This window comes from Crocuta crocuta, unplaced genomic scaffold (genome assembly GCF_008692635.1).
Source record: "Crocuta crocuta isolate KB4526 unplaced genomic scaffold, BGI_CrCroc_1.0 scaffold170, whole genome shotgun sequence".
In the NCBI taxonomy this organism is placed as follows: Eukaryota; Metazoa; Chordata; class Mammalia; order Carnivora; family Hyaenidae; genus Crocuta; species Crocuta crocuta.
In genome coordinates this window covers 3,989,281-4,015,987 of record NW_027527853.1, presented here as the reverse complement: position 1 = coordinate 4,015,987, position 26,707 = coordinate 3,989,281, and the positions used below count along the sequence as shown (strand labels likewise).

The following is a 26,707-nucleotide window of genomic DNA, read 5'->3' as shown; positions in this document are numbered from 1 at the left end:
TCACACAGCTGGCATGTAGCCAAGCTGGGATGTGTACTAGAGACACGGGACTCCGGCAGTTCTCTCTGAACCATATCCTGTCTTGCCTTCTCGAAGACGGCACCAAGGCTTCGAGCCTGGCCTGATCCTGGTAAAGGCACTGGGGTGGGGAAGGCAGGAAGAGACGGCTGTTTCCACTCCGGTGTGGTAACTTTGACAGTGAGACACTCAAGCAGAAATAGAGGAGCCCTAGTGAGGGCCCTTGGCAGGAGTGCAATTCCAAGCCATCAGCATAAAAGCAACGGCTGAGGTCAAGGAGATGGGAGGAGTGAGTAAGGGCTGACGTCATGTGCCGAGTGATATCACAGGCTGAAGAGCAAAAAGGATCCCCCAAAGGATGCAGGAGTTATCAGAGGGAGAGGACATGAACCAGAAAGGAAAAGTGGGGCATCGCTGAAGCCAGAGAAGACAGAATTCCAAGAAGTGAGGGGTTCAACCCATAAAGGAAGGAAGGAAGAAAAACCAGAGCACAGAAAGTGGATTCAACAAGGCAGAAGAAGAGTCACAGGATCCCTGGAGGGAGCAAGTTTCAGAGGGCAGTGGGGGTAGATGCTAGATTGCAGGGAAAGAGATGAACATGCAAGCAGGAAGTGGGGAAGCAGCTAGTGAGGGAGTCAGCACACAGGCATGGAGTGTGGCAGCTGGCAACCAGACAGGTCAAGAGGTTAGGGGAGAAAAAGGTTTAAGCCAGGGAGGTGGGGGGGCTCAGTCCTAGCAGTGACACTCATAAGGTGAGATTGATGGGGACAGAGATGTGCCCCGCATTAGGAAGTACTGTCAGGATCTGTTCGCTGACTGAGTTCTCATCTTTAGAAAAGGAAAAGGTGAAGAGTGTTGGCTCAAGACTAAAAATCCAGGAAAAAGGAGGGACCCAAGGGCACAGGCAAAGTTGTAGCCAAGTCAGAGATCCTGGTGTGGGGGGGAAGGGCGGGGTGTGTGGGGGAGGGGCGGGGAAATGGGGAGATGCCAGTCAGCAGGGCTCAGGTTCTACAACCTTCACAGCCTGCCTGCCCAATGGAGCGACACTGCCTGGATCTCAAATTAACCAAGTACTAACCAAGTACTCTGAACCAAGTACTCATTCTGTGACCACAGAACGGTTTCTAAACTTTCTGTGCAAGACTCAGCTTTGGCGAATGCTTCAGAAAACCTGATCCTTGGCATCATCACCATGAGCTTAAAAGGATGTTATGACCAGACTGGTTTTATGGGTGAGTTCTCAGGCTCCCAGGAAATTCCAACAGGAGGCCAAGGATTTGGCAGGAAGCCCAGAAGCGTAGGGGGACTGCAAGTTACCAATGTCTACCTCTGAAACAGCTCTGCTGAGCACTTTCCTCCCACCCGGAAAAGCCTTCCTAAGTGTCACCACAAAGTAGCAAGGAGGCTGATTTTGAGCCGTCCCACCTGATGCCTGGAGGTTCTCCCACCCCTCACTCTGCTGTCCTCTCTTAAGAAGCAGCAGATCACAGAGTTGTCATTCTCAGGGTTTCCGGACCCAGGGAATTTTTTTAATTGTTAGGGCAGGTGGCTCCAACAGCAATCACTTAACTGCAAAACTCAGCTGACAGTTCATGGACTTGTTCCAAGGCTGTCAGAGTTCTTTAGATCTACAGAAATTAGCCCTGAATTATTTCACTTCGGAAGCTTGTGATCATGTGATTCATGATTGAGTGGATTTCCGTGTACAAAGAGATGAATTGCAGCCTCAAAAAAACTTAAAAAAATATATAAATATACAGTGAAAACCCTAAGTGACACTTAATTGTTTTATACTCTGATTTCAAAAGGAAGGTGCTGGGAAGGGTCATTAAATAAGTGACAATGCTGACAACCTGGGATAGAGCCTCTGTGATTGTGGGCGGCTTCCCCTTTCTTCACACCCACAGATTTGTGAGTGAGAACCACAGCGGTGCCGACATCTCCCTGAGAAGGAATACCAGCCCCTGTGCTCCAGCCTTGACCTGTTTTCCTGTCCATCTCCCCAAGGGCACCATGAGCTTGAAGTGGCTAAACACCATGTGGGGCTCAATAAAATCCCGCTAAGGACAGGGGGAGAGGTGAGTGGCCCTCCATGTCCCATCACCACAGTACGATGGGCAAAACCTCACTGATGGAGTCGGCCCAGCCAGCCCTCTTTCCATCAAAGGCTTCTGAGCAAAACTGGTGCTTTAAAACAACAACAAGAACAACGAACATTTAGTGAGCACTTACTTTATGTCCTACTCTATCAAATACCATTAGTGGCTCTATCCCAAACCTCAAGGAAGATGGAAACATTAGGCTTATTTTGGAGCCAAGGAAGTGGCCTGAGCCTGCCTGCCTGGTGGAGAAGCCCTAACACTACACAACACTTTTCAGCATGCAAGGCACAGCCCTCTTCTTGTCACACATGATCCTTTTACCTCTTTGAGGCAAAAGACCAAGGATTATCATCCCCATTTCCCACATGAGAAAACTGGCTCAGAGAGGTAAAGCCACTTACCCAGGGACACACAGTTATAAGAGGAAAGAGCCAGGACTAAACTCTGGGTCTCCTAACTTGTGTTTGAGCACCTTTATCATCTATTCCACTGCTCCTTTCCAATCCCAAAGGCAGGAAGGTGTTCATAAGAGCTACCTTGATTTCAGAGCCACCCTGTTCTCAGCAACCTGGGCCGGGGCCAAGGAGTGAAGAGAGTTGGTGTTGCAAGTCAGGAGGGGGCAGCGAAGGGCACCTTGCGCTCAACCACTGCCTGTCCTGGTTCTGGGGCCAAGTCCCGATAAAGCTGAGAGGGTGTGAGAACCCCATGTTCTCCCCAGTGGGCTCTCCACCAATCACAAGGGCAGCAGTAGCAGAAAGAACACAGAAATCGTGAAGCAGTTGCTCAGAAAACGGTGGCTTGTGTGGACTCAGCAGATCGGAGATTCCTGTCCCGATTCACAAGTGTCTACCAATCCACCATATGCATGTTTGACACATGTAGCTTTTTCTAGATATGCCTTTATTAGATTCTCAAAATGAGTCCATCACCAAAAAAAAAAGGTTATGAACCATCACACCACACCATGGGCTGCTCAAGGTCCAGGTAATGGCCAGAGAGCCTGGCTCAGGGCCTGAAATAGAGTAGGCATCCAATAAAATGAGGAATGAGTCAATGGAGGTACCTGCTGACTGACAGTAACTCACATCTACCAAGCACTTCGTAAGTGCCAATGCTTGGTGCTAAGCTGTTCATAAGCAGAACCTACAAGGTCCTACTGCGCGCTCCATTTGGCACATAAGAAAACGGACCTGTGGCTTAGATCATTAGGAACCAGCCTAAGGCTCCACTGCTGGGAAGTAGTAGAACCAGGACTCCAAGAAGAAAGACTTAAGGAAATGGTAAAACCTTCCATTCCTGGGTTTCCTCACAGGTTTGGCTATGCGTTTATTCCCTTCACACCTGGACTTGCCCCAGTGCTGCATACTTTATTAGGGGACGAGCCCTGACATCTGATGATCTGTCAGACACACACCCAGCACTGTAAGTTCCTGATGAACTTTGCTACCCAAGTGTGGCAGGACACAGGGGAGCATCAGCATCACTGGGGAACCCATTAAAATGCAAGTTCTCACCCATATGCATTAAATCCGAACCTCTGGAGCTGTGGCCTGGGAATTGGGGTTCCGACCAAGTCTCCAGGAGATTCTGATGCCTGCTCAAGCTCAAGATGCACTCCTCACACCCTCTTCCAGGCACTGCTAGACTGGAGTTTCTCACCCAGGTCCACCATGCAGGTCATTTACTGGCAACTGGGCTTGCCACCCCAAAATAAAAGAACTTGCCCACATTTCCTAACCCTTACTTATTACATCCTAGATGAGAGATTAGAAGCAAACAGAAAAGTGACTTCTTCAGCAAGGTCTGCCATGAATGCTCCACCTAAGGCACAACTCTTTGTTCTTTTTATTCAGAGTACCCTGTTCTTACCATCAAGGCACATACCACAGCTGCACAGAACAGGTGTACCGTTAGGGTCACTGGTTGGGTGTGCCCCCACCAGCCTGCAAGCTGCAGGGAGGCAGGACCACGCCTGCTTTCCCCAGCCTTGTGGTCCAGCAGCAGAGTCCTCAGCACAGCAGAGGGGCTCCTCAGACTTTGCTGCGCACACATCAAAGGAGTTAGCATGTAAATGAGTATTTAGTACCTACCTGAAAGGCTACTGAGTCGTTTCTGCTGTTCTGTGGTAAGAGAAAGGATACACATCATGAGATTTACACAGACAAGGCAAGACCAGGAAGTCCCGCCAGAATTCATGAGCATCCCCAAATTGGCACCCTAACTGTCCTCTGGGCTTAGATGCCAAAATGTTGCATAGTCACCACATCCAGCGGACTGCAAGGGCATTAACACAGCTTTCTTATCCAGGTGTGGTGTGTCCTACCCCCCACACCCCCATATCTGCACCAAGATTCTGGGGACAGTCACTGTCTTCTGGTTGTTTACACCTGGTTTCAAGGTGATCTGATCATGGAAGGAGACCCTCCCAACTCCTCTGGTTTCAAGGGACTAGGACCTTATAAAGACCCCAGTCTCAGTACGTTTGGAAGGAAATGCTTATACTCATACCCATGGCAGCTACCGTCTCCTGGGATGATAGCTCCTTTGCCAAATGCCAGACATTGTTTTAAGAGCTTTCACAGATGTTAACACTTTTAATCTTTGCAACAACTCTAGCAGGTAGGTCAGGTGAGTTGAGACATTTCAGAAAATCGGCACGAACTACCCATGATGACACTGAAAATCAGAGCAGGGCCTAGAACCTGGATGCCCAGCTCCTAGTCCAGGGTTCTTTCCAATCCTGATGGCCAGGCCATCACTGTTCCCCAACATGGAAGGTCTATTGGTTCCTCACCCTGCTGGGCACTCGTGAGTGCCAATGTCTCCTTTGGAGAGATCTGTGTGTACGTGCTATGGGATAAGCACAAAAATGACCTTTACCTTCCAAAGCTGCTAAATATAATGCAGCCGCATAGATAAAAATAGAGTGCCTGCCAGCCCCTGGGTGCTGTCATCATTGGCCTTGGCTACGGCCTCACCCTCCCTCCAGAATCCATGTGGGCAAGAAGTAAACAGAGCAGCAGGGACTCGCTCAGCCCATGGAACAGCCTGTCCACCTCTGGATGTGGACACAATTCACACCGGCTGGACAACGGGAGCTCAGCAGAGCTCCAGGCTAGGCGCTGCCAGCAGCTTGCTGGAGGATTCCAGAGTCACATAAGTTCTCAGCCCGTTTCCTCATTTGTCACATCAGAGTGCCCACCGGATCTATGGCTCTCAAACTCTAGTCTGTCAACTGGAAGCAAGGCCTTCCTTACTAAGCAAAAGCAAATTTATTCAACTTAAAAGACTCTGTTGTTCCTTCTTCTGAGATATAAAATGGCCTTTCTTTTAGAGAACGACATGTGACATGGGTAACCGCAGTTGTTCTTCAGGGCTGTTATTTACCAAAGTTAGAAATTAGCAACCCTAGGCTAGTTCCCAGACCACTTCACATGACCATGAGATCCAGAGTCTGGGAGCCATGGAGCTCGTGCTCTCCGGTGTGGTCCATGGACTGGCGGCATCGATGTGCCCCTCAAGTTGCTGAAAAATGCAGCATCTCAGCTCTGCCACAGACCTCCTGAATCCACATCCGTTGAGTGTGTCCTTTCAAGACTGTACACATTAAAGGCCAAGAAGTTCTGAGCTGGGGGACCCAGGCGTCTCTTCAGTCCTGAGTTTTCTGGTTCAAATTCTCCCTCCAGACTGATTTTAAGTGGTCTGCCCTCAGACACGTGGTGTGAAAGCTGAGGAGAGGAGCGAGGAGCTGTATTGTGCATGGCCGCAGGTGCTGGGCTAGATGTGCAGTGCCCCCTGCCCCATTTGGCTGCAAGTGGGGGACCTGGCTTGGAGAGAGAGGGTTATTGTCATACTGTGCCCTGGAGCTGTCTAGGCAAGGAAAAAAGTAAACCTTTTTTAGGATGACCAAACTAGAATTGCGGAAGTAGAGTAAAGTTATCATTCCCTCAGGAGACTCTGCAATAGTTAGGAAATTGTTTTTCTGGGTCCTGTCTATGAGCGCTGCTGCCAGGCTGGGTACATTCCAAAGCAGGGACTGAAATGCAGGACAATTAGTAATCCGAGGGTAGGTGTTTCCATTCTCCTCCACTCTTTCTGCTCCACCTCCTTAGGGAACATATGTTGCTCTCTTTGAGAAGCTACTTTTTATTCCAAAAAAACCAATGTACTTATATCCTTTTCTGAAGGATGTGTGATTCAGGCAGCACGAATCTTAACTTTAAACCCAAAGGGCAGGACTGGACAAAAGAGAAAGGCAAGAACCAAAGACATCTGGGCAAATAAGAGGGATCTGTTTGCTTCAGAAGAAACAAAAAAGAACCACAGGCATTTCTGGGCCCAAAGAGGTCTCACTAGGTGTCATCAGAGGGACAGTGTGGAAGTGGCTGACATTACTCTCGGCATTTCCCAAAAACCAAGTTGCCTTGGGAATAAATCCCATTTTTAGAGAAACTGCCTCTCCTTCTGGGAACTAACTTGCTTCTGTTCAACTGGATTTTTTTTTTAAAGATGAATCATAAAGAAGTTCACAGAGAATCAAAATTTCACTTTGTCCTGCATGATGGGCAGAGAAAGCTATTGCCAGGAAGGGGTATGACCCTGCTGAAAGGAGAATGGGTCTTTTATATAGTTTAGTGTGGGGGTTGGGACCCTTATTACCTTTGGAAGAACACAGATTCATGGAGGACACTTAATATGGAGGGCACACATAATGAAAAAAAAATTACTAAACTACTTAAGAGTCAAGAGGGAAGATTTTAAGTGAGAAAAAATGTTTCATTCATCTGTTTTACAAGTTAGAAGCAGGAAACAGAAAACTCCATTTAATATGGAAAACAATTAAAAATAGACTCCAGTTCTATTCTCATCCAAGTTGATGTGGGGGATGGGGCAAAGGAAACCAAGCAGCAGGAGTCGAGAAAAGGGAAGATTGGGTGTCCAGCTTTGAGTTCTGAACAAACTAAAATTCCATGTTCTATGAAACTCAGACTAGAGAGCCCTTTCTGCACTAGGAAACAGCTTCACAACTTTACATTGCAAAGGATTTTTGTGAAGGGGAAGTTTATTCCTCTATTGAATTCCAACAAGTTAAAACTTGGGACTTAGCATCTTCTGATGTTTTAAGGCAGAAGGGTTCACATATACAATTATTACCTCAAAGCACTTCAGCTTCACATAAGATGCCCCTTCAGAGAAGGGGAAGGGCCAACCAGAAGCAGTAAGAGAAACTATAGAAAACACACATGGAAACCCTCAACAGAGCTCTAAGGGGCCACGTGAGCCATCATGTCCCCAGAGGGTTCCCTGAATGACAGCCAAGAGCATTAACTGCTGGCGAGAATCAAGGCCGGTGAGTCATGAAGAGAAAGTCCAGTAGCCTGTTTTAGAGGCCCAAAAACATGTTTGACATTTTAGAAAGGTTTCCACCCATTATGCTTTCTTTTGTTTTTAAATTTTGGTACTCAAAATTTTGCTTTCTAGAAAATTCATGATGTCAAAGAACTGCATGACTTATTACAAGAGATATTACTGTACCCAGATTTTCCAGGCAAAGCTCTGATTTGAAATCTCATGATGAGGAGTTAAGGTGCACAGACTTTTTCCCTTCTGTCTTTTCGGTGGTACCATCTGAAGACAGCTGTGAAAACCCAATGCATGGAGCACATACTATACCAGCTTACTTATGCAGATGCCTGACATCATGACAAATCAGGGGCCTGCCTCCCTGCTCTGGTCTATTCTGTGGGTCATGGGAGGGAGAAGACTGGGGCAGACAGCCTCAGGGAATGATGGGGTTTAAGAATTCTGTGGAATGGCAGAATTCTTGCCCCTGAAGTCACAAAACAGCTATGTTGATGCCAGTGAGCTGGGGGAGGGGTGCTCTGTGAAGCTCTCTTACCTCGATTGTGTTGCAAGAGCACAATAGTAGGATTGACAATTGTCGTAGAGGGGTAGGCAGATGATGGCTTGCTAACTGGTGCAGAGATCTGGAAATCCGTTCCAGCATGGGATGAAGAAACTTCATTTAGTAGAGGACCTGAATCCTGAAAAGAGAACAAAGACTGTAACCAACTGTAAGTGCATGAAACCTAATGTTGATGCTTTTTAAAAAGAAATATAAAGGTTTACATTGACCTTAATTACAGAAAGAAATGTAATCAATGAGACATCACTAATTCCAGTTAGAAGTGTAATCTGGAATGCTTGGTCTCTTTGTTGGTGTTAGTAAGGGTAGAGAGGGAAGGTGAGTGTTACTGGAATTCTCAGCAACATCATTCATTATTTTCACCTGGTAATAACTGTGAATCACTCCGGTTACTGAAAAAGGAAATTCAAAACAAAGTATGCATGCAAGACTCATGCAATTCCAAATGTGATCCAAGAATAAGCTGGTTTAAGGGGAAAAAAAGGAAAGTTTAGTACACTTGTGTAAAGAAACATGAGACAATGTGAGCACAAGAAGCCAACAATGTAAGAATGAGGAGGAGTTAAGTACCAGTACTCTTAGAAAGCTACTCTTACTATTTGCATCATTCAACAACTTCACTAGCACTTGCTTCTGAGATTTGGATATTTTCCAGTCCTATCCTGACATTGTTTTTCACTCCAGTATTGAGTGACAAAGATCTTTGAAGTGGTAAAGACCTACAAAAATCCTGACTTCAAAAACCTGAGGTCTAAAAACCAATAAAATCATTACTACTAATATTATAATTTGCTTGATGGGAATAATGCCAGTCTTTCTTAAAGACGGGGAAATAAGACCCCAAAATGTAGTAAGGATGTAATGTGTAGTTTCCTCTATCACATCTATAAATCTTGTAAAGTTTCTATTTTGGAATTTGCAGACCTCTAGTCAGAATGCCATTCTTAAAAGGGTCTGAAAAGCAAGACTTTGATCGTTACTCTCCAGATGAAAGTATGGCTCAAAGCAATTAGTATGCTCCAGGGATCAGCTTCTCTGTAAGTACCTGTAGGACAAAAGCCATGCCTCCCTTCCTTTTTTTGCCCCACCCACTCTGCACCTAGCACAGCATCCTGCAGACAGCAGGTGCTTGGTAAATGCCACCTGAATGACTGAAGACATCCACTAGCAAAGGTGTTTCTGAACAACTTTTGCAGCAAGAGAACATGTGAGCATCAAGAGAGTGTGAGTGTCAGGACCAGGGACAGCTCCTGACACACAGTAGGGGCTTCCTGAGTAACACTGCCTTGGTCAGTCCAATTATGAAAGTGCCCTGATGTTGCAGCTGTTAGTTATGAGCAATTGCTCAGTTTAGTGAATAAAATCTTTCCAAGACTCAAGAGGCACAATATGATCTTGTTCAAAAGTGCTTCATCTCCATTTTCTTCATTTGTAAAGTAGAAAAAAATTACACTTGTCTTAATTTACTTCCTAAGTGATTTAATAAAGATAAATGACACACTCATGAAAATTCTGCCATAGTGCACCCAAGAAACACACCAAAAATATCATGCATATGGCTCTTTAAAGTATAAATGCCTACTGGGGTGTCTGGATGGATCGTGTGAACATTAAGTGTTATACAAATATTCTGTGGCACAAGGCTTATTTCTGGAACATCACAAAAATGGCTATTGACTCAAAGAGCCTGGATCAATTAACATGAAGTTTCTTCTTCATTCTTACTCTCAAATAGCTGCAGAAACTGAGCAAGTATCAACTTGTGGCTTGGCCACCATCCACAGGGGTTCTTGCTCTTCTTGACAATTCTCATTCAGTGGAGGATCCCAAGCGGTTTCCTTTTTCACCTGTTACCCGGGGCCAACTGAAGTCTCCCCTGGAAATCTTTACGAGGCTGATCAGTCAGGAGTGAGAAACTGAGGAAACTGTCCTAACTAATCTGTCCTAGCACACCTGAAACAAAATTCAATATGAAAATCTAGAATTATAAAGATGATAAATTATAGAGTATACAACAAAACTACTCACAAGTGTATACCAGGGCACTAAAAATATCTCCCTTTATATGCTGCTCAAGAGAAATATTCTGTGCCAGAAGGAAGAATATCTATATCATCTATAACAAGAGCAGCTTCTCAATTCACCTGTAAGTTGTACTGGAGTGAGGGGAGTGCATTAGAAACAATCTAGCATTTTCCTCCAACAGGGTTGAGTTGCAATGCTCAAAGACAGAAGGACATCTGAAGTTCCTGGGCCATGTTCAGTTGAGTCTTGACCTAACTGCATTGTGTTGCACCTAGAGATCTGAGAAGAAGTCCTAGATGAGCATGAAGCCATTCCCAGCTTCGATGTGCCTAATATCTGGCAATAAATTCTCCTAGAATCCAAACAGTTTTCCTGCTTTCTATATGACTGGCCTCAGTTTAATGAGCCACAGGGATGTTACTGAACATTTACCTTCATCAGCCAATTACAGGACCCACTGTGGTCCGAGGACCCTCAAGCAACAGAACCCCTAGGATGTGTGTTATAAAATCAGAGCCTTAGGCCCCTCTGCAGACCCATTCTAGGACTCTAGGAGTATAATCTAGAATTGAGCTTCCGTGCCTCAGATAATCTCATGTATGCTAAGCTTGAGAACTAATATGCTACCCATAAACCCCTTTGAGAGCAAGGTCTGCATCCTGTTCATAATCGTACCTGTGGAATCCAGCAGGATGCCTAGAACATGGCAGGAGCTCATTAATTGTTAATTAGCCAACAGCTTACTTTTGAAGAACTCTGGCCCCCATTTGCTAGGGCAAGTCCTCAGCAATGTAACTGACAGTTACTGAGCGCTCTCTCCATGGGAAGCAGTATAATAGAAGTGTAACATACTTGATCCTACTGCAACCCACAGGACTGTGAGCAGATCCATGCATCCCCATTTTACAACTCTGAGGTCCTCACAGATTCTCTTGACTCCCAGAGCTTCTGAGGAGAAAAAAGACTGGGTACCCAGATTCAGCTTTTCCACCTTGGGCTTTCCTACCTACAATGTGGACTCATTCCTCACAGGATGGGGCCTGAGGTATCAGGACTCTTTACTTTCACATGACACCCAGAGCAACTTTGCATCACAAAGGCCCCTGGGAGCCTCCAGTCAGGAGCCCCAGCAGCAATTTTATGCCTTTGGAGAAAATAGTCCCAACATTTCTGCAAGGCTTTTAGATCCATTTACTCAATTAAACTCAACTCTCTTTTTTAAACCATTCTCTGCCCTCTCTGTATATAAAAGAGTTTGTTTACTTGCTAAATCAACAAAAGAGGGAATCTCTCCTCCCCTGGAGGCTCACTGCTCCCTGGTGGAGAAACGGCTGGCCATCGGCTTTCCCACATAGTTCCTCAGCTCTCCAACATCACATCTGCTTGGCCTCTCAAGAGCATCACAAGCCAAAGGAAAGGCCACAGAGGCTCGCTGAGGGAAAATAGAGTTCTTTCAGGAAGATGTGCATTCCGAATCAGACAGACAGGAAGAGGGACGTGAGGGGCCCGTGAGCAGCTGCAGGAGAACCATGAACACGCATGGGAGGCATGCACTCTGGGGAAAGCAAACAGTTACCACACAAGCACAGTGGCAGCGGACACTTCCTCAGAACTTAGTACTTCAGTGAGAATGGGATTTTCACTGCCAGGAGTAGACATTCAGGAAGGCTTTGGGGAGGGGGTTCCAGCAAGCTTACGGTACTTGAAACAGCTCCCGTGAGGTCAGGCTCCGAGGCTCTGCGGAGGCCCTCCGGTACCGGAGGGACCAGCGGAGGAGGTGGTGAGAAGGATGGTGGTGTCTGGCTAACGGGGGGGTGGGGGCCAGAAGTGCTGGCCGGCTGGCTGTGGTGGGGTCGCCTCTGCAGACGAGGGGGAATGAAATCATCTAGGGTTGGGAAGGTCAGAGGTGAGCCGGCAGGGGCGGTCGCCGGGCTTGGGGGGCCAAGGGGCCCCAGAGATGCTGGAGGTCTGGCAGTGCCTTCTTGCCCTCGGTCAGTATTAACCAGGTAGAGAGGGACAACTATTATCTCAGGCTGGGCTGAACTGGAGAGAGTGGCATCCTGTAGGAAATAAGGGGGTCGTTACGTAAAGGGGCACGGCAGGGGAAAAGGAATTCCATATTTAAACAGTTGAGCCTGGACATGCAGTGATGTACTCTGAGAAATATTTAATCAGTGCCCGTTCTCCAGAGTACATGAGAGCGTCAGTGCTAGCCAGCTGGCCTCCTGACACTGTGTGACACAGAGAGAACCCCATCCAAGTTTACTTTCCATCCTTCTATTTTTGAATCCTTTTAACACTTTAGAGAGAGAGAGAGAGAGAGAGAACAACAGAACAGGCAGGCAGGCTGTGTTTGGCCCCCAAACTGCTCGCAGAGCCCGAAAGCTTGGGAGTAAATACAATTTCTTTGGCACCTTGTGAAAAGATATAAACACTCCATATCTCACCATGTTGTTAGTCTATGGATCCCCCACTCCAGCATACTTACATATTACCGGAAAAGAGAGAGGGGGGCAGAGAGGACTGTGCCGAGGCGTTTAGAGAGAAGAATTCGGGATTCAAGCTGCAGAGGTGTTGACGAGGAAAGGGAGGGGAGGGCAGCCCAGAAAACAAGGGAACTGCTTTGCATGAGTTTCGAAAGAGATGGCATAGAAGACACACACACATATCTAATTCCTTGCCTTGGCTGGATAACACGGCTGCAAAAGGTAAGGTTCTTTTCTCTTCCGGTTTTCAGGAGCAGAGGAAAGCTGGGGGCCTAGCACAGGTGGTCTCACCACGTCCGGGAACAGAGGCCGAGTGCACAGGGAAGGACTCTCACCCCGGACAGCGGCATCTTTATGGATGTCAAAGAATAGCTTGGGAGGGCCAGGAGGAGCAGAGGGTGGCTTTCCCGTGCCGGCCGCGTGGGAGACAAGGCTGGGAGCCTGTGCGCGAGCGCCTGCAGCTTCCAAGGGAGTGCCCGTGGCTGGGTCAGGTGCAACACAAGAGGAGCTTTGCGCTGCCACCCGGCAAATGTTATTGGATAAACAAGGTACATATAAGCTGCTGACCTTTTTATTCCCAACTGCCTCATGACGTGGGTTAGAGCTCGCATTCCCACTGTAAACTGTCCTGGTGGCCACACTGTGGTGCCGGGGTTGGGAGGAAGCACTGGGGAACGTGGAACCAGGAAGCAAGGACCCAGGATGTGCCGCGCCTTTGGGAGAGGATCTGGCTGCCAGGGAGATGGAGACGGGCTGGGGTCGTGAGGGGCTCTGCTGGATGGGGGTGCTAAGGGGGATGTAAGGCTTTGGTGAGCTCAGGTAGAGGGAGTCCTTGGGGGTACTGTGGATGGCGAGGGGCTGCCATGCAAAGCGGTCCCCTTTAGGGAGAGGAGGCCGAGGGGGAGAGAGAACCTTTAGCATGATTTTCAAGAGTAAGTATCAAAATGGGGAACAAAGAAAGAGGACGGGAAATGGAAAGAAGGATGACCATTAGAAATAGCAGCATAACATGATCTGAAGAAAAACAATTCTTGACATGTTTTTAAGCAAACCCTGAGCTTAGACTCCTCATGATCGCTACGTTTCTCCTCTGGGTATAGTCAAAGACCGAATCATACTCACCTGGACAGGGCAGGCCTGCTTCCCTTACACTTCAGCCCAGAAGAGGCCATGTGCTAAGTCAATTTGGCAGCCACTTGTTAGCCCTCTGGACTGAAGGGTACCCAAAGGCTCATGGCTGAGGCAAGAGGCCCCAGAGCCCCCACACCTTTCCTCAAAGATTGTTCTCTCCATGCCCTTAGCTCTAAAAGTTTAAGTTCACTGAAACTCTTGAATGTCTTTCATTCTCTTCCCTTAGGAAATAGAGAATTGGAAGAATCATCCTTATTTATGTTCACAGGAGACAGATGTCTTAATTGAATCACTGAGATTTAGTGCTCAATTCCATAAGCATAACCAATTAAAGCTCACCAAGAAGAGAATGCTCAGGATTTAGAATCCACATGTGCTCTTTTCTCAGAGGAAACAATTTGATGGAACTAATTATTAGAAGACAGGCATGAGATTAAAAGCATGTGGCTTCCCATTTTTGATGTACACAGAACAAAGGGACCAGGCATGAAGCACTTGATTTGCCTACCGAGTTGGACTGTGCCTGGTTCATCAAATTCCAGCCCCTTCCCCACTTCCATCGAGCCCACCATCGGGCACAGATAATCCCACAGCTGGGTGACCAGCCTTATCCTCCTGGCTCAAGCCCAAAGCTCTGGTTCCAGGCTGAGAGGAAGCTACAGGTCATATCTCATTCCCTCTCCCTCAATAGAGCTCCTAGCTCCTCCCTGGGTCTCAGTGGGGCTAAGGAAATGGAGTAAATCTCCAGAATGATCTTCATGTCAATGAGAACCATCTGGCAATCAGTGGAAATTAGATCATAAAATGAGCAAAGTTTATTTTCCTAGTGTTACGGATTAAATGTGTATGTCCCCCAAAGTTCATATAATGAATCCATAGCCCCAAGTGATCGTGTTTGGAAGTGGAGTGAGGAGATGGGAGGGGGTCCCCATGATGGGATTAGTGTCCTTACAAAAAGTGACTAGAGTTCACTCCTGTCCCACCAGGTTAGGACAGAGTGAGAAGGTGGCTGTCTACATGCTAGGAAGAGAGCCCTAACTAGGAACCATATCAGCTGGCACCTTGGTTTTGGGCTTCCCAGCCTCCAGAACTGTGAGAAATAAATGTCTATTGTTTAAGACACCTGATTATGGTATTTTGTTATAGCAGCCTAAGGTAAGACACCTAGATTTTCCCGTCTTCAAAGACAGCCCAGTACTAAAAACGCAGATCATCTAAATTGTACCAGTGAAGTGTATCACGAGTTTGGTCACTACTAGCAAATGGGTTATGACCAAAAGCTGGGAGAGTGCAAGGGTGTGGGTCTATCTGGGGGTTGTTTTTTATTTTTTGTGGAGTGCAGGTAGCAAGGGGAAAGGATGGTAACAAGGGTGAATAGGTGAGAAATCAAGTTTTTTGAGTCTGGATTACAATATCAACCCCAGAAAAAGTAACCAATTTATAACAAACTCAGTTTTCAAGCTACAAATAATCTGGATTGAGAAGAAACACTTTGGATATCCTAGGTTAACTCGATGCCTATCCTTTCCACAGGGTGCCCAAGACAGTGCCAGTGGAATGAGGCCATGTGGACCAGCCAAAAATACAAAATGAACGGTTCCTCTTCAGGAGTTAGCAGGAGTAAAACCCTCCAGTCAGTGAACTTACACTGGAGGGTGGGACATGTTTCAGACCGAACAATGCTCTCTAGAAATATAACACTTGAACCATCACACACCAAAGGGACTGGGGGCCGAGTGGAGAGGTGGTCGTCAGGGAGGTAAGCAAAAGCCAATTTTGGCTTCAGCTCAGATTTACTTTGACTTTGAGCTCAAGTGTCCCACATGTGATTCCTTCTCATCCAAAGATAGAAGTAGTTTCAGTGAGTTTTTAACTTAATTTGGTTATGGCCATATAAGGTACCAGGGCTGCATGACATCAGACACAAGGCTTCTCAGGGCTTTGACCCTGCAGAGAAGAAGATGCCTCCCCAGGGTGCTGACAGTTCACTCAGAGCCAAAGGCCTTCCTGTCTTAAAGAAAGAGGGAGGTAGGCACTGTCATTTTACATGGAAGGAACTATTTTCTGATTTATTGTAAACACTGTACGAATGACAGAGGCAGTTTCCATTCCTGCCTGACTACTAACGAAATTCCACTTATATTTGTAGAAGGTGGGGGCAGTGAAGAAATGGGGCTGCTTGAAGAATCAGATACGTTCCTAGTTTATATAGTTCTAGAAACTGCCCATCTCGGTCTCCACTGAAGACCACTGTGCTGATGCTGTCAGAGAGAGGGAAGCCTTGGTTGCCCATTACCAGAGGTGAGGAGAGCAGGGCAGCAGGTCCAGGCTAGCAGAAAGACAGGCAGCACCAGGAGACAGGATTCCCCTCAGGCCCTGGGGTCTCCCAGACCCCAACTCACTCCTTATAAGGAGACGCCAGGCCTGCAGGGCTCTAAGAGCTGTCTTCATCTGAAACTAAGCCAGGGCAGCCCCAGCCCAGCCCAACTTGGTTCTGTCTGGCCAGTGTAGATACTTACAGCTCTGGCAATGGCTCTGTGGACAAGAAGTCCTTTTTGCATTCAGAAAACAAATCCAAGAACTAACATATGGCCTAAAAGTTCTTGAAAGTTGGGTGGCCAATTGTACACTAATATACAGAATAAAACCTCTGTATCAGCAATTTGCCGGGTTCTCTTTAAGACACCCCAGTTTAAAAAAAAATTCTTGGACAGTGACAAATAAGAAAATCTGCTATCTGTAGGCGATATGAGAGAATGTTCACCATTATGATAAGGCTCACCCTTATAAACTCCTCGAGGGCAATGTTTCACATCTTGATCTGAACACAGTGAATGCTCAGCAAAACTGTAGTAAATAGATGTATTTAAGAGTAATTTTTATTTACTTCACATTCTCAAAATTATCTCTGTAGAAGAGCTCTCTAAGAAGCCAAAGGAAGGAGTGAGTTAGCTTTTGAACTACCTCATTCAAGGGGAGGAGGATGTGCTTCCACATGTGCCTTGAATTAATCAGCACCATTTCCTAACCCGGATGGGGCCAACTGGATTCACCCCTGAGGCTGCCTGACAGGAGCCCGCCTGCCACAGGCAGCACACTCATACACCGGGAAAGGTCTTGGAAATGGGATGATGGTGGCAAGTCATTTACTGGACAGCTGTATCCGACAGGGGCTTCAGGAGGCACACCTGCGGCTCTGGTTCTAACCAGTGGCCTTGTGTACACCTGGCTGTGCCTATGGGAGGCAAGCATGGCAGGAAGGTTTAGTGACACCGCTAAGCCTGGAAAGCCAGGGTCTGCAGAGAGGAAGATGTCCTCTCTGACTTGGTTCCATTTCAGAGGCCAGTACAACATTACGGCCGAGCAGGAGCCAGAGGATCAGCAGAGAAGTGGGGTGGGAACCAGGGCAGCATTCGGAATGCCCAGGCTCCTCGTGAGTTCTGGGAGCACCTTCCAGAAGGCAGGCCCAGGGAGGTGGCCCCCACGAGGAACATATTCCCACCACATTTTTTTGAGCAGTACAGCTTGCTTTAACAGAAAGGACTGGTCCGTTCCATGGATGTTATGCCTCCGTAAAAAACCCTCTTCATACACTGCCTAAACTAAAACAGGATCTGTTCTTTCATCAAGATGGCAGAGCAACAGGGAAGGGAAGGAAGAAAGATCAGGAAAACATCTTAGGGGAAAGACTTAAGCAAAATGATCCTTTCTCCAAGTTGTACAACCATGGGGGTGAGGTGTGGGGGGTTCTTTTGCAGGTCAGCATGAGGTGGTTGAGGCTGTGCTGTACCGGCCATTCAGACATCCATCTGCCTGTTCTGGGCCACTGGATTCAGGGCTGGCCACAGCTACCTGATCGTGATCTGTAAGGCTAGAGCTGCTGGAACTCTTACAGCAAATTAATGCAACAAACACAAGAGTCTACTCTTATATCCCAGAGTTTTTAACCCACCAGGCGCAGACCCGTCCCCCCTTACTCAGGGCTAAATGGATTCCCTCTTTCAGAAGCTTACCACATCTCAAACCTAGAAAACATTGGGCGTACACTTCCTATCCCCTGGTTTAGACCATCCTCATTCTCTGCTACCCTTGAGCCCCAACCTTTCCCTATCTCTGGCCCTTGCAGAGCTTTTCCACAGTTAGCCAAATGTGTAACTCAGATCCCAGTCCATTATTCAGCTCAGCAAGCAGGAAGTCACGAGCACAGGCTAAGAGACTAGAGAACAGCTGCCGCTCACCAGTCCCCACCCCCCCCTTGGGCGCAGGCCTACCTGGGACTTGTCGGAAGGAAGGTTGGGATGCACACTTCTGTAGCCCTTGGCAGCAAGTGAGGAGGGCTGGGCGTTTCCATTGGCATCGGCATTGGAAGAGAGCCTCCAGTCATCTGAGAGATGGGGGACAAAAAAGAAAGAAACCCCTCACTCACAGCGAACACTTACTTTCGGTTCCCCTAGAATGTAAGTCCCTGGTGGAAGGCAGGGGCAGAAAGAATGCAAGAGAAACCATACCTGCTGAGGTATTCTCTGAGTCCAGAACTACGTGTGGTGCAGAAAGGATGAAAACAAGAAGAGAAAGGGGCAAACAGAAATGGTTACACTCGCAGGAAACAAGCATGTATTGCAGAGAAAGAGGAAAATCCAGCACCCCGTTGCCTGACACAAAATGCCCTCAGTCACGATGGCCTAATTACCATAGGAACCCACTCGAAACCATGATGTGCTCACAGGCGCTGACCTTTGAAAACACAAGGCTCACATTCACAGTAATGAAGAAACAACTGTTCCTTGACATTCTTATTTTACAGACAAAAAGGCAACAGAACTCTCCCCTGCCCCATCCCTAATAACTCCCATTCCCCTTCTCCATCCCTGACGTGGGCTCCAAATGACCTCTCCTCATTAGCAGGCTGGGCTAATTAACTGACTCTGAGAGGGCGAAGTAGATAAGCACTTTTTCTGTGGCTACTGGTGTGGGGATAGGGGGAAAGCATGATTTAAGTCCAGAGGTATCTGCTGTGATAAAAACTTTTTTTTTCCTTTCCTGCCTACTTTTCTTCTTTCCATTTAAATGAGCCTCATAAACAGTTCTAAATCTAATCACCCTGAGTTTTCACCACATAAGTCACCCTTGTCCCCTTGTGGCTGGCTACCACCCTGACCTCCACTTAAATCCTAAATGCACCGCCAACGGGCTCTGTGACCCTGAGCAAGTTCTAAGCCTGTTTTCCCATCGGAAAAGTGGGGATAATGATACGCTTGCTTCCTAAGTGTTGCTGTAAGGATTAAATGACATAATGCAGGAGAAATGCTTAGCACATGCCTTCCCCAGGCTCAGTAAATGTTTGCTAGCTATCATTACCACCTTCCGCATCACCTGGTCTCTATGCTCTGCCCTCCACCTAGCTCAGAGGTCAGCAAACTTTCTATCAAGGGCCAAGCAGTAAATGCTTAGGCATCACGGGCCATATGGTCTCAGTAGCAGCTATTCAGCCTGCTGTCCTGGCACAAAGAGGGCCACAGATAACATGTACGTGAATGAGCACAGATATGTTCCAAAGAATTTTTATTCATGGACACTGAAATTTGAATTTCATAGGATTTTCATGTGCGTATCATACTATTCCTCTTGTGATTTTCCTTTGAACCATTTTCCCCCCCTAAAAACCATTCTTATAAGGTTCATAGTTCACGGACTGTACAAAAATAGGCACGGGCCAGATTTGGCCCACAGGCCATAGTTTGCCAACCTCCTGAAATAGCCAATCCCTTAATTTCCTTCTTTGTGTCCTGCCTACTCTCATCTAACCCTCTAGAGAGATAAGGAGGGACAGATACAGCAGCTGTCACAACCCAAGCCCCATCTCAAGGACTGGAGGTGGGCTTTCCAGATGTCAAGCTGAGATTTACCAACGTTACTGAACACCAATCTAAGGGCCAGATCCTGTTAGTCCCTTTTGTCCTTATTTAGTACTTAATTTAGCGTACACAACAAGTCTGTGAGGTAGGTGATCACTCTGCTTCACGGATGAGGACAACAGAGGCCAACTTGCGCCAGATCACACCGCCTGGAAACGCAAAGCCATCAGCCTGGGTCTCCAGAAGCCAGTGCAGCACTCTGCCCACCACCCACAGCCACCAACCCCACCATCAACCACCTACATTCTAGGGAGGAGGTGCGAGAAAAGGTGTGGGAACAAAAGGCAAAGCATTAGGTAAAGGTTTTGAATGGCTGGCATCCCTACACAGCAGTTCCACTGCATCAGAGTCACCTGCGTGCTTGCTAGCACAGACCGGAGGGGGGCTTGACCCCCCAGCGCTTCTGACTCAGCAGACAAGAGGTGAAGCCTTACATTTCTACTATGTTTCCCAGGCGATGTTGAGGCTGCCAGTCCACAGTCCATACTCTGAAAACCATGATATAAGGAATATTTGAAAAACATCCTTTTTCTGGAAAACTGTTTCCTATTAACTGTTAACTATTTTGTACCCATTTTTGCTTTCTTNGGGGAGAATCTTGAGCAGCCTCCATCCTGAGCATGGAGCCTGACTCAGGGCTCAAGCTCATCAACTGTGAGATCATGACCTGAACCAAAATCAAGAGTCAGGTGCTTAACTGACTGAGCCAATCAGAGGCTGGTGCCCCCCCCCAACAGAAGTTTTTATAGCATGCTTCCATCATGTATTCCTTTAGCGGGTTGCAGGTTACATTTCTGCTACTGCCTTATGCATAATTCACAGGTATTTTGTCTTCTCTTCCCAACCACATAGCTGGGGAATTGATAGGATTTGAGTTTTATGTACATTATTGCAATGTACTAGCTTCTGTGACCAAGGGCAGGCTATCAATCACTCTGAACTTACTTGTTCTCATCTAGAAAATATGATACGTATTCCATGGACATCTTCAGGATTGCTGAAGATCCAGAGATCAGGTATATGAAGGATCCTAAAGTGACCATTTTTAACACTCACTGTTGCATCCATCTAGATTCCTGGCCCAGAGATTTCTTTGCACATGGCAGGCCCTCAACCACTATGTGACACAATGTGATAATGGTTGCCCCCAACCTTGTATCCATCAACTCCTACTGTTCCACCTTCCTAAGTTATTTCTAGTCCACCTGTCAAATGTATTAGATTTACACATACACTGAATAGGGGCTATCCAATGAAAGACATGAGCTTTCTACACGGACATGGGGTCACATTACTTTGCCTGCTCTTTGGTTCTCGGTTGAGTTGCTTCTATTCAGGTGACATTGACATGCAGATGTGTCATAGACAGCAGGGATGAGTCTGTCCCTCTGAAGCACTAGGAGGGGACTATCATTTTGGCATCTGACTGCCTAGCTGTAGGCCTTGCTAACTGCATGTCCCACAGCATACGACAGCCTTGTCTGTGAAATGAGGGATTATCTACCTCTTTTGAGTTATGAGGACTAAATGGAAGTTACCTGGCATAAAGTATGTGCTTAGTAAAATTGGAATCCAAAACATAAGGGAAAAAAAGTTTCCCCCAAACATAGAAATAGGAGTTGTTGGCATTTGCCACTGATAAACAGCTTTGAGGATGTAATGTCCATGGAGATCAACTCACTTTTTCTTCTGATTTCAAGTCACAAAAACTGTTCCCCTCACCCTGCCCCAGAAAAGGCAATTTCCAGGACCTCTCTAGGCATTCCTCTCTTCATTACTAAAGGTGGGCTGAATTTCCAACGTATGTCACCTTCTGTTACCTAGTCTTCTGAACCTTGAAGGTCGGCAGCAGCCCACAGCCATTTGTACCCAAGTGCAGCAGGTGAAATTTTATATGCATAATCATCAGTTATTAACTCTTGGTTGAGGAGACCGTCAAAATGCTTCTTTCAATAAATGTTACCTCAGAGTCCCTGAGGGGAGAGGAGGGCTTAGGAAAGTTGGATTCTAGGTAGGTTTTGCAGCCCTGACTAGACTGAGGCCTTCCAGGAGAAGTGTAATTTATTTTGTCTTATCTTTTCCTCTCTTTTATAAACGATCTTTTCTGGCCTGTGGCAACAGCCTCTTGGTATTTTCTTTTATCTCATTCTGTGCTAATTTCATTTTGATCTGCTCTAAAGTTGTTCTGCTGATCAGTTCTTGGGATCTTAGGATAACTTTTACTGATTCAGATTCGATGTGTTCTAGGAAGGTATCCAAGAATTGTTACAAGTGGATCTAATAGTGCTCCAAATCTCATTTATGTTTATTTCTTTATTCCAGCTGTGTGGTAAATAATTTAACCAAAAGAGGTCTGGCCTTTGCCATATGGTTTCTGGGAATTAATCTGTAAACCCATGGAATGTCATCCCAATGGGAGTGCCTTTGTGCCAGATCAATAATGTGATTTAGCGTGGGGACCTTGAACCATTAAGAGCTCAGCATCCTAAGGGACTGAAGAGTGAGACTGGCCGCATGAGCAGAGGATAAAACTCTGGACGCAACAGCTCAGGAGAACTTCCTGGTCAACAGTACTCTGAATATACGGTCACATCCCAATCCACACTCTGAACTCCAAATTTCCAAATGTCCTTTAGAAACTTCTTTCTAGATGTCCTGCCCTTGCCCCAGTTAACAAAATGCAGGGGTTGAACTGGATTTTGGCCTGTGGGTCAGAACACAGGGACTGATGGTCTGCAGTCTACACCAGACAGGAACTAACGCATCCTGACTCCCTAGAAGAGGTCAACAAAAGGCTTCGTGCTTGGTTCTTCCCTAGAGTTCACTTTGGACTTCTTCTCTTGGCTGATATTAATCTATATCCTCTCCCTATAATCAACCATAACCGTGAACATATGAGTATAACAGCTTTCAAGGAGTTCTTTGAGTCCTACCAAAATATGACACCTGAGGGCAGTTTTTGGAATCCCTTCTGACACCCTACCATTTGGTGTCAGAAATGAGGGTATTCTCTGGTGAAGACTCTTCCTTCCAACTTCTTTGTTTGGCCCTAATTCTTATACAGGCTTTCATAAAAGAGGAGTGTCTTTGACTGCTTCCCCGTCAATCTTCTCAGTATATCTTTTTGTTACTGCCATTTCTAGAGCACAAACACAAGAGTCAAACCAGAGGAAATGAGTTGATTTACACCCAAAGTTAATGTGGTAGTCAAGAATCAGGCAGGAAAGACTGGAGATAATTGGCAGAGAATTAACAAAATGTAGGAGTTGAACTGGATTTTGGCATGTGGGGCAGAACACAGGGACTGATGGTCTTCAAGCTACACCAGACAGGAAGCTTGGTATCACACCCACCAGTTCTTCAGGCTCCCTGCCTCTGCTGGAGTAGCACACTGGCCGGGGACACAGGGGCAGACACCCTGAACCAACAAGGTCAATACTCAGACCTGGCCAGGCAGTGATATCAGGAAGCAGGGATAAGGTGACACCTCTCCCAGAGGTGGGGAGTCAGCACTAAAATTATTGCAGTTCTTTCCAGAAGGTTCTGATCCAAGAACCAAGATCCACATTTACAGATGAGGAGGCTGGTCAGGAAGCCACGGTTGAGAATCCAGAGTCAAGCTACCACTTGAGGGCAGGAGTCTGGAGGGTGGGTTTACACTGGGCAACTCCAAGGACTCCATCTCACTCCACCTCAGAGAGCACCTGCATCCTCCCAATGTTCATCTGGGATGCACAGGGCTCCCAAATCCACACTCTGAGCTCCAAATTTCCAAATGTCTTTTAGACACTCCTTCCTAGAGGTCCTGCCGTTGCCCCCAAACTCAGTATGTCAAATAATGGAATTCAACAGCCCTTTCTCTCACTTCATAAAGCCTCTGCTTGCATGAGTACCACAGCCATCCTCCTAGTTAACCAGGCGAGGCACTTCCTACTCAGCAGGTTCACATCTCCACGCTCCCCAAACACCCTGCACTAAGCCCTGTCACTTCACTCTTCCAGATGCACTTCTCCCCTGGCCCTGGTTCTCCATTCCCACGGCCCTCAAGGCCCCTAACTGAAATTACTGGAAGGCTGTAACAGGCCTCCAGATGTGCATAACCAGAATGGTTGCCATCAAAGAGCACCTGTTGTGTGCCTGGCTCATGCTAACTCTTGGTGTGAAAGAGCTCACTGAATCCCAGCAACTCTACTCAGGTCTTTCCCATTTTATAGATGAGGAAACTGAAGCCGGCCGAGGTTGAATGAGTTGCCCACATCACAAAGATGGTAAGTGGCAGACTGAGCTTCAACAGACGGCTGTGTCACTGTGGAACTAGACTATGTCTCATAGGATGAGACAGCTGAAGCAAGGAGTGGAAACAGGAGACACCTCTGAAATGTGGGTGTCAAAGGGTCATGTAAGGAAAGAAGCCAGGACACAGGTGCTGGGCAGTAGTACAAGACTGGAGCTTCTAGTCCGGGCAAATGATCAGCAACTTGTAGATACACAGGGATGGAAGGAGGTGGTGAAGCCAGGGAGCAGGGCAGAGAAGAGGCAGACAGAGCAGCTGGGCCACAGACGCTGGCCCCGGTGCTAAGGGAGGGAGCTGGACACTGCTGGACATTAGCTATCTGTGAAGCACTGCGAGTAGGACGCATGCCCAGTTGCTGGCAAGAGACACTTGTCACCTCACATTTGTGCTCCTGGTCTGGGCTAAACTTGGCTGACTGCAAGAAAATGGCTTTCCTGAGGCTTGTCAAGGCCCATGGACTCCTGGGCCCTGTGACAGGGGTAGAGACTGCTGCAGGGAGGCAAGTCGTCATCCAGAGGCCCGGGCGGAGGGAGCAGGCAGGGCTGAGGAGCTGCCCCGAACACGCAGTCAAGAACCCGCAAGATGCTGGTCCATGAGCAGTACAGTAAGAGGACAAGGTCTCCAGCTGGGAGGTCCCATCTCTGGAGTCACATCCTTTTTTGAACCTCACCCCAGTGTTAACTCATTCCAGCCTCTTTGATACTTACCCTCCCCTTTACTCAAACCCAGGTTCTTCCTTCCACCCAAACCACCCTGGTGTGTAATCTCAAATCTGTCTTCAGTGAATGGGATTCTGTTTGTGTCAAGTTAGTTCCCAAACTTCCCAAGGTCATAGAACATTTTGAAACTAGGGAGCCTGGAAAGCAGCTTGTCCAGGTCCTTCCTTCATACATGGTCTTCAAAGGTACAGCTTCCCCAGTCGAAAAATGTAGTAGTGAGCCAGTAGCCCATGCCCAACTCCTCTGTTGCAAAAAACGGACTTCTGTACTCACCTAATGCACCTAGAATTACTCTCCTTTTCCCTCCCTCCTTCCCATTTCTCATCCCAATTCCCAGTGACTACTTAGTGCCTGGCACACAGATGATGCTAAAAGAATGTTTCTTGGCTTGGAGTCAATGAACTCCACTTACCAGAAGGAAAATAATCTACTAAAATTGATTTACCTTGGAGAGGTGCATGGCTGGGCTATCCCCTAATTCTTCAATGTATTTACCTTGTCAAATAAAATCTTTTTTCACCCAAATTGTCATAATTCATAAGGTATAGAATAATTTGGAGACTAGAAAGCTTCTTAAAGTGCTCAAATCACCACACGGTACTGTAAGCCCAAGTCCACAACTGCTGGGCGAAGAATAGCAGGTGTTGTTAATGCCACTCTGTAACCACCAGGGGGAGCTCAAGGACCCTTTCCTCCCATTTGCTCTACCTTTCCCTTAGCCTGGTAAGGTCATTTTATTGGGCCAAGAGCTGTGGGTATGGTCTTTTCCTTTAAAATATCCCTTAGGAGTGTCTCTTCCTCAAAAATTCTTGGGAGCTGGATCTTCCCAGTTAGGCCTTGAGAGGCCGGATTAAGCCAGCTTTAGGAAGAAATTATTTTGTCTTCACTGCTTGGCCCACCTTTCCAGGTATGGGTTCAGGAATGTAAGGCCAAGAAGCTACTTTCAATCTGTAGTGCTGGCGGCCACTTATGCATTCCCGGAGACCAGGGGAAAAGAAGTCCTCCACAGGGGGCAACATTATCAGAACAGGGTTTGTGCTCAAACCCTAGCCTGGCCTAGTCCTTGGGCATCTGCCTTGGCACTAGTTATAAGTCTCTGGGACAGGAAGTCGGTTTCCAGGATGCCGGGCACCGACCATGCCCATCCTACAGAATTCCATCTCATCACAACACACCATTCCCCACTGCACCAAAAAGTCTGGGTATCCCACTTCTTTCTGTCTCCAGTCCCAAGGAAGTAGACTTCACCCTAATTCCTTTTCTCCCTTCATTTCCATCAAGAGAAGTAAGAAATTCCCATGCCCTACAGCAGCAGCTCTCAAATGTGGTCCTTGGAGAAGGAGCAGCAGCAGCAGCCCGACCGGGAACTTGTCAGAAATGTAAAAACCTCCAACCCCACCTCAAACCTACAAGTGGGAATCATAAATCCTAGAGCTCTGGCTGGGACCCAGCACCCTGTCATTTTATTCCAGTGATTCTGATGCAGCTCAAGTGTGAGAACCAATGCCACGTGGAGGGGGCGGAGCTGCCCACCCGAAGCCAGCGTCCTGGGAAACAGTGTTTCTCAGCACCCAGAACACTTTGCACCCTCTCTAGAGACATCAAAATAATCACTCATAACCTGTGAATAGCAGCTCAGGGCTCGTTCCATGTCACCAGGCAGGTGCAAAAACTTTATGTCCCCCATGCTCACAGTAATGCTCTGCGGCAGGTGCAATTACCACGCTCATTCTACATATGAGATCACTAGGGATGAGACCATGAATGTCCCGTCCACAGATGCACAGCCACAGGTGGCAGAATGCAGATCTCCTGGGTTCTCAGGTTCCAGGTCTCAACACCACTCTCCGGACACCCTGAACAAGCGGTCAGATGGGAGGTGGGCTGCATATGGGCACTTCTTTTGTTTCCCTCAGCTCCTAGTGTGCAGGGGCCTTGGAACTGCTCCTCTGGTCCTGATGCTTTGGCTGCCAGGTCACCCCCATCAGGCCTGAGCCCTGTCCCACCCGTTTTCCTGGGAGCCAGGCCAGTCAGACAACCTGCACTTCTCAGCCTCCCATGGCTTCTCCCCTCCTACTGCCCCAGCCCTGC

At 47.2% G+C, this 26,707-nt stretch overlaps 1 protein-coding gene and 1 long non-coding RNA gene across 9 annotated transcripts in view; one reads left to right on the top strand and one right to left on the bottom strand.

Moving 5' to 3' along the window:
* The window catches only part of SORBS1 (sorbin and SH3 domain containing 1), a 202,868-nt gene that overhangs the window by 79,770 nt on the left and 96,391 nt on the right, over positions 1–26,707 (bottom strand). For 4 of the 8 annotated variants that reach the window (XM_077779539.1, XM_077779544.1, XM_077779562.1 and 1 more), the window contains exons 6-9: positions 17,960–18,072; positions 11,769–12,131; positions 8,020–8,164; positions 4,211–4,240 (exon numbers count right to left, since the gene is read on the bottom strand). In XM_077779539.1, coding sequence (XP_077635665.1) covers positions 4,211–4,240; positions 8,020–8,164; positions 11,769–12,131; positions 17,960–18,072 — 651 coding nt within the window. Of the gene's footprint in view, positions 1–4,210; positions 4,241–8,019; positions 8,165–11,768; positions 12,132–17,959; positions 18,073–18,196; positions 18,224–26,707 lie in introns of all 8 variants that reach the window. The other 4 variants (XM_077779570.1, XM_077779588.1, XM_077779578.1 and 1 more) reach the window with 2 other exon arrangements.
* On the top strand, positions 8,028–10,445 carry LOC144244300 (uncharacterized). The gene is made up of 3 exons (XR_013338907.1): positions 8,028–8,194; positions 8,969–9,083; positions 10,253–10,445. It is a non-coding gene; the product is annotated as an uncharacterized LOC144244300 (long non-coding RNA).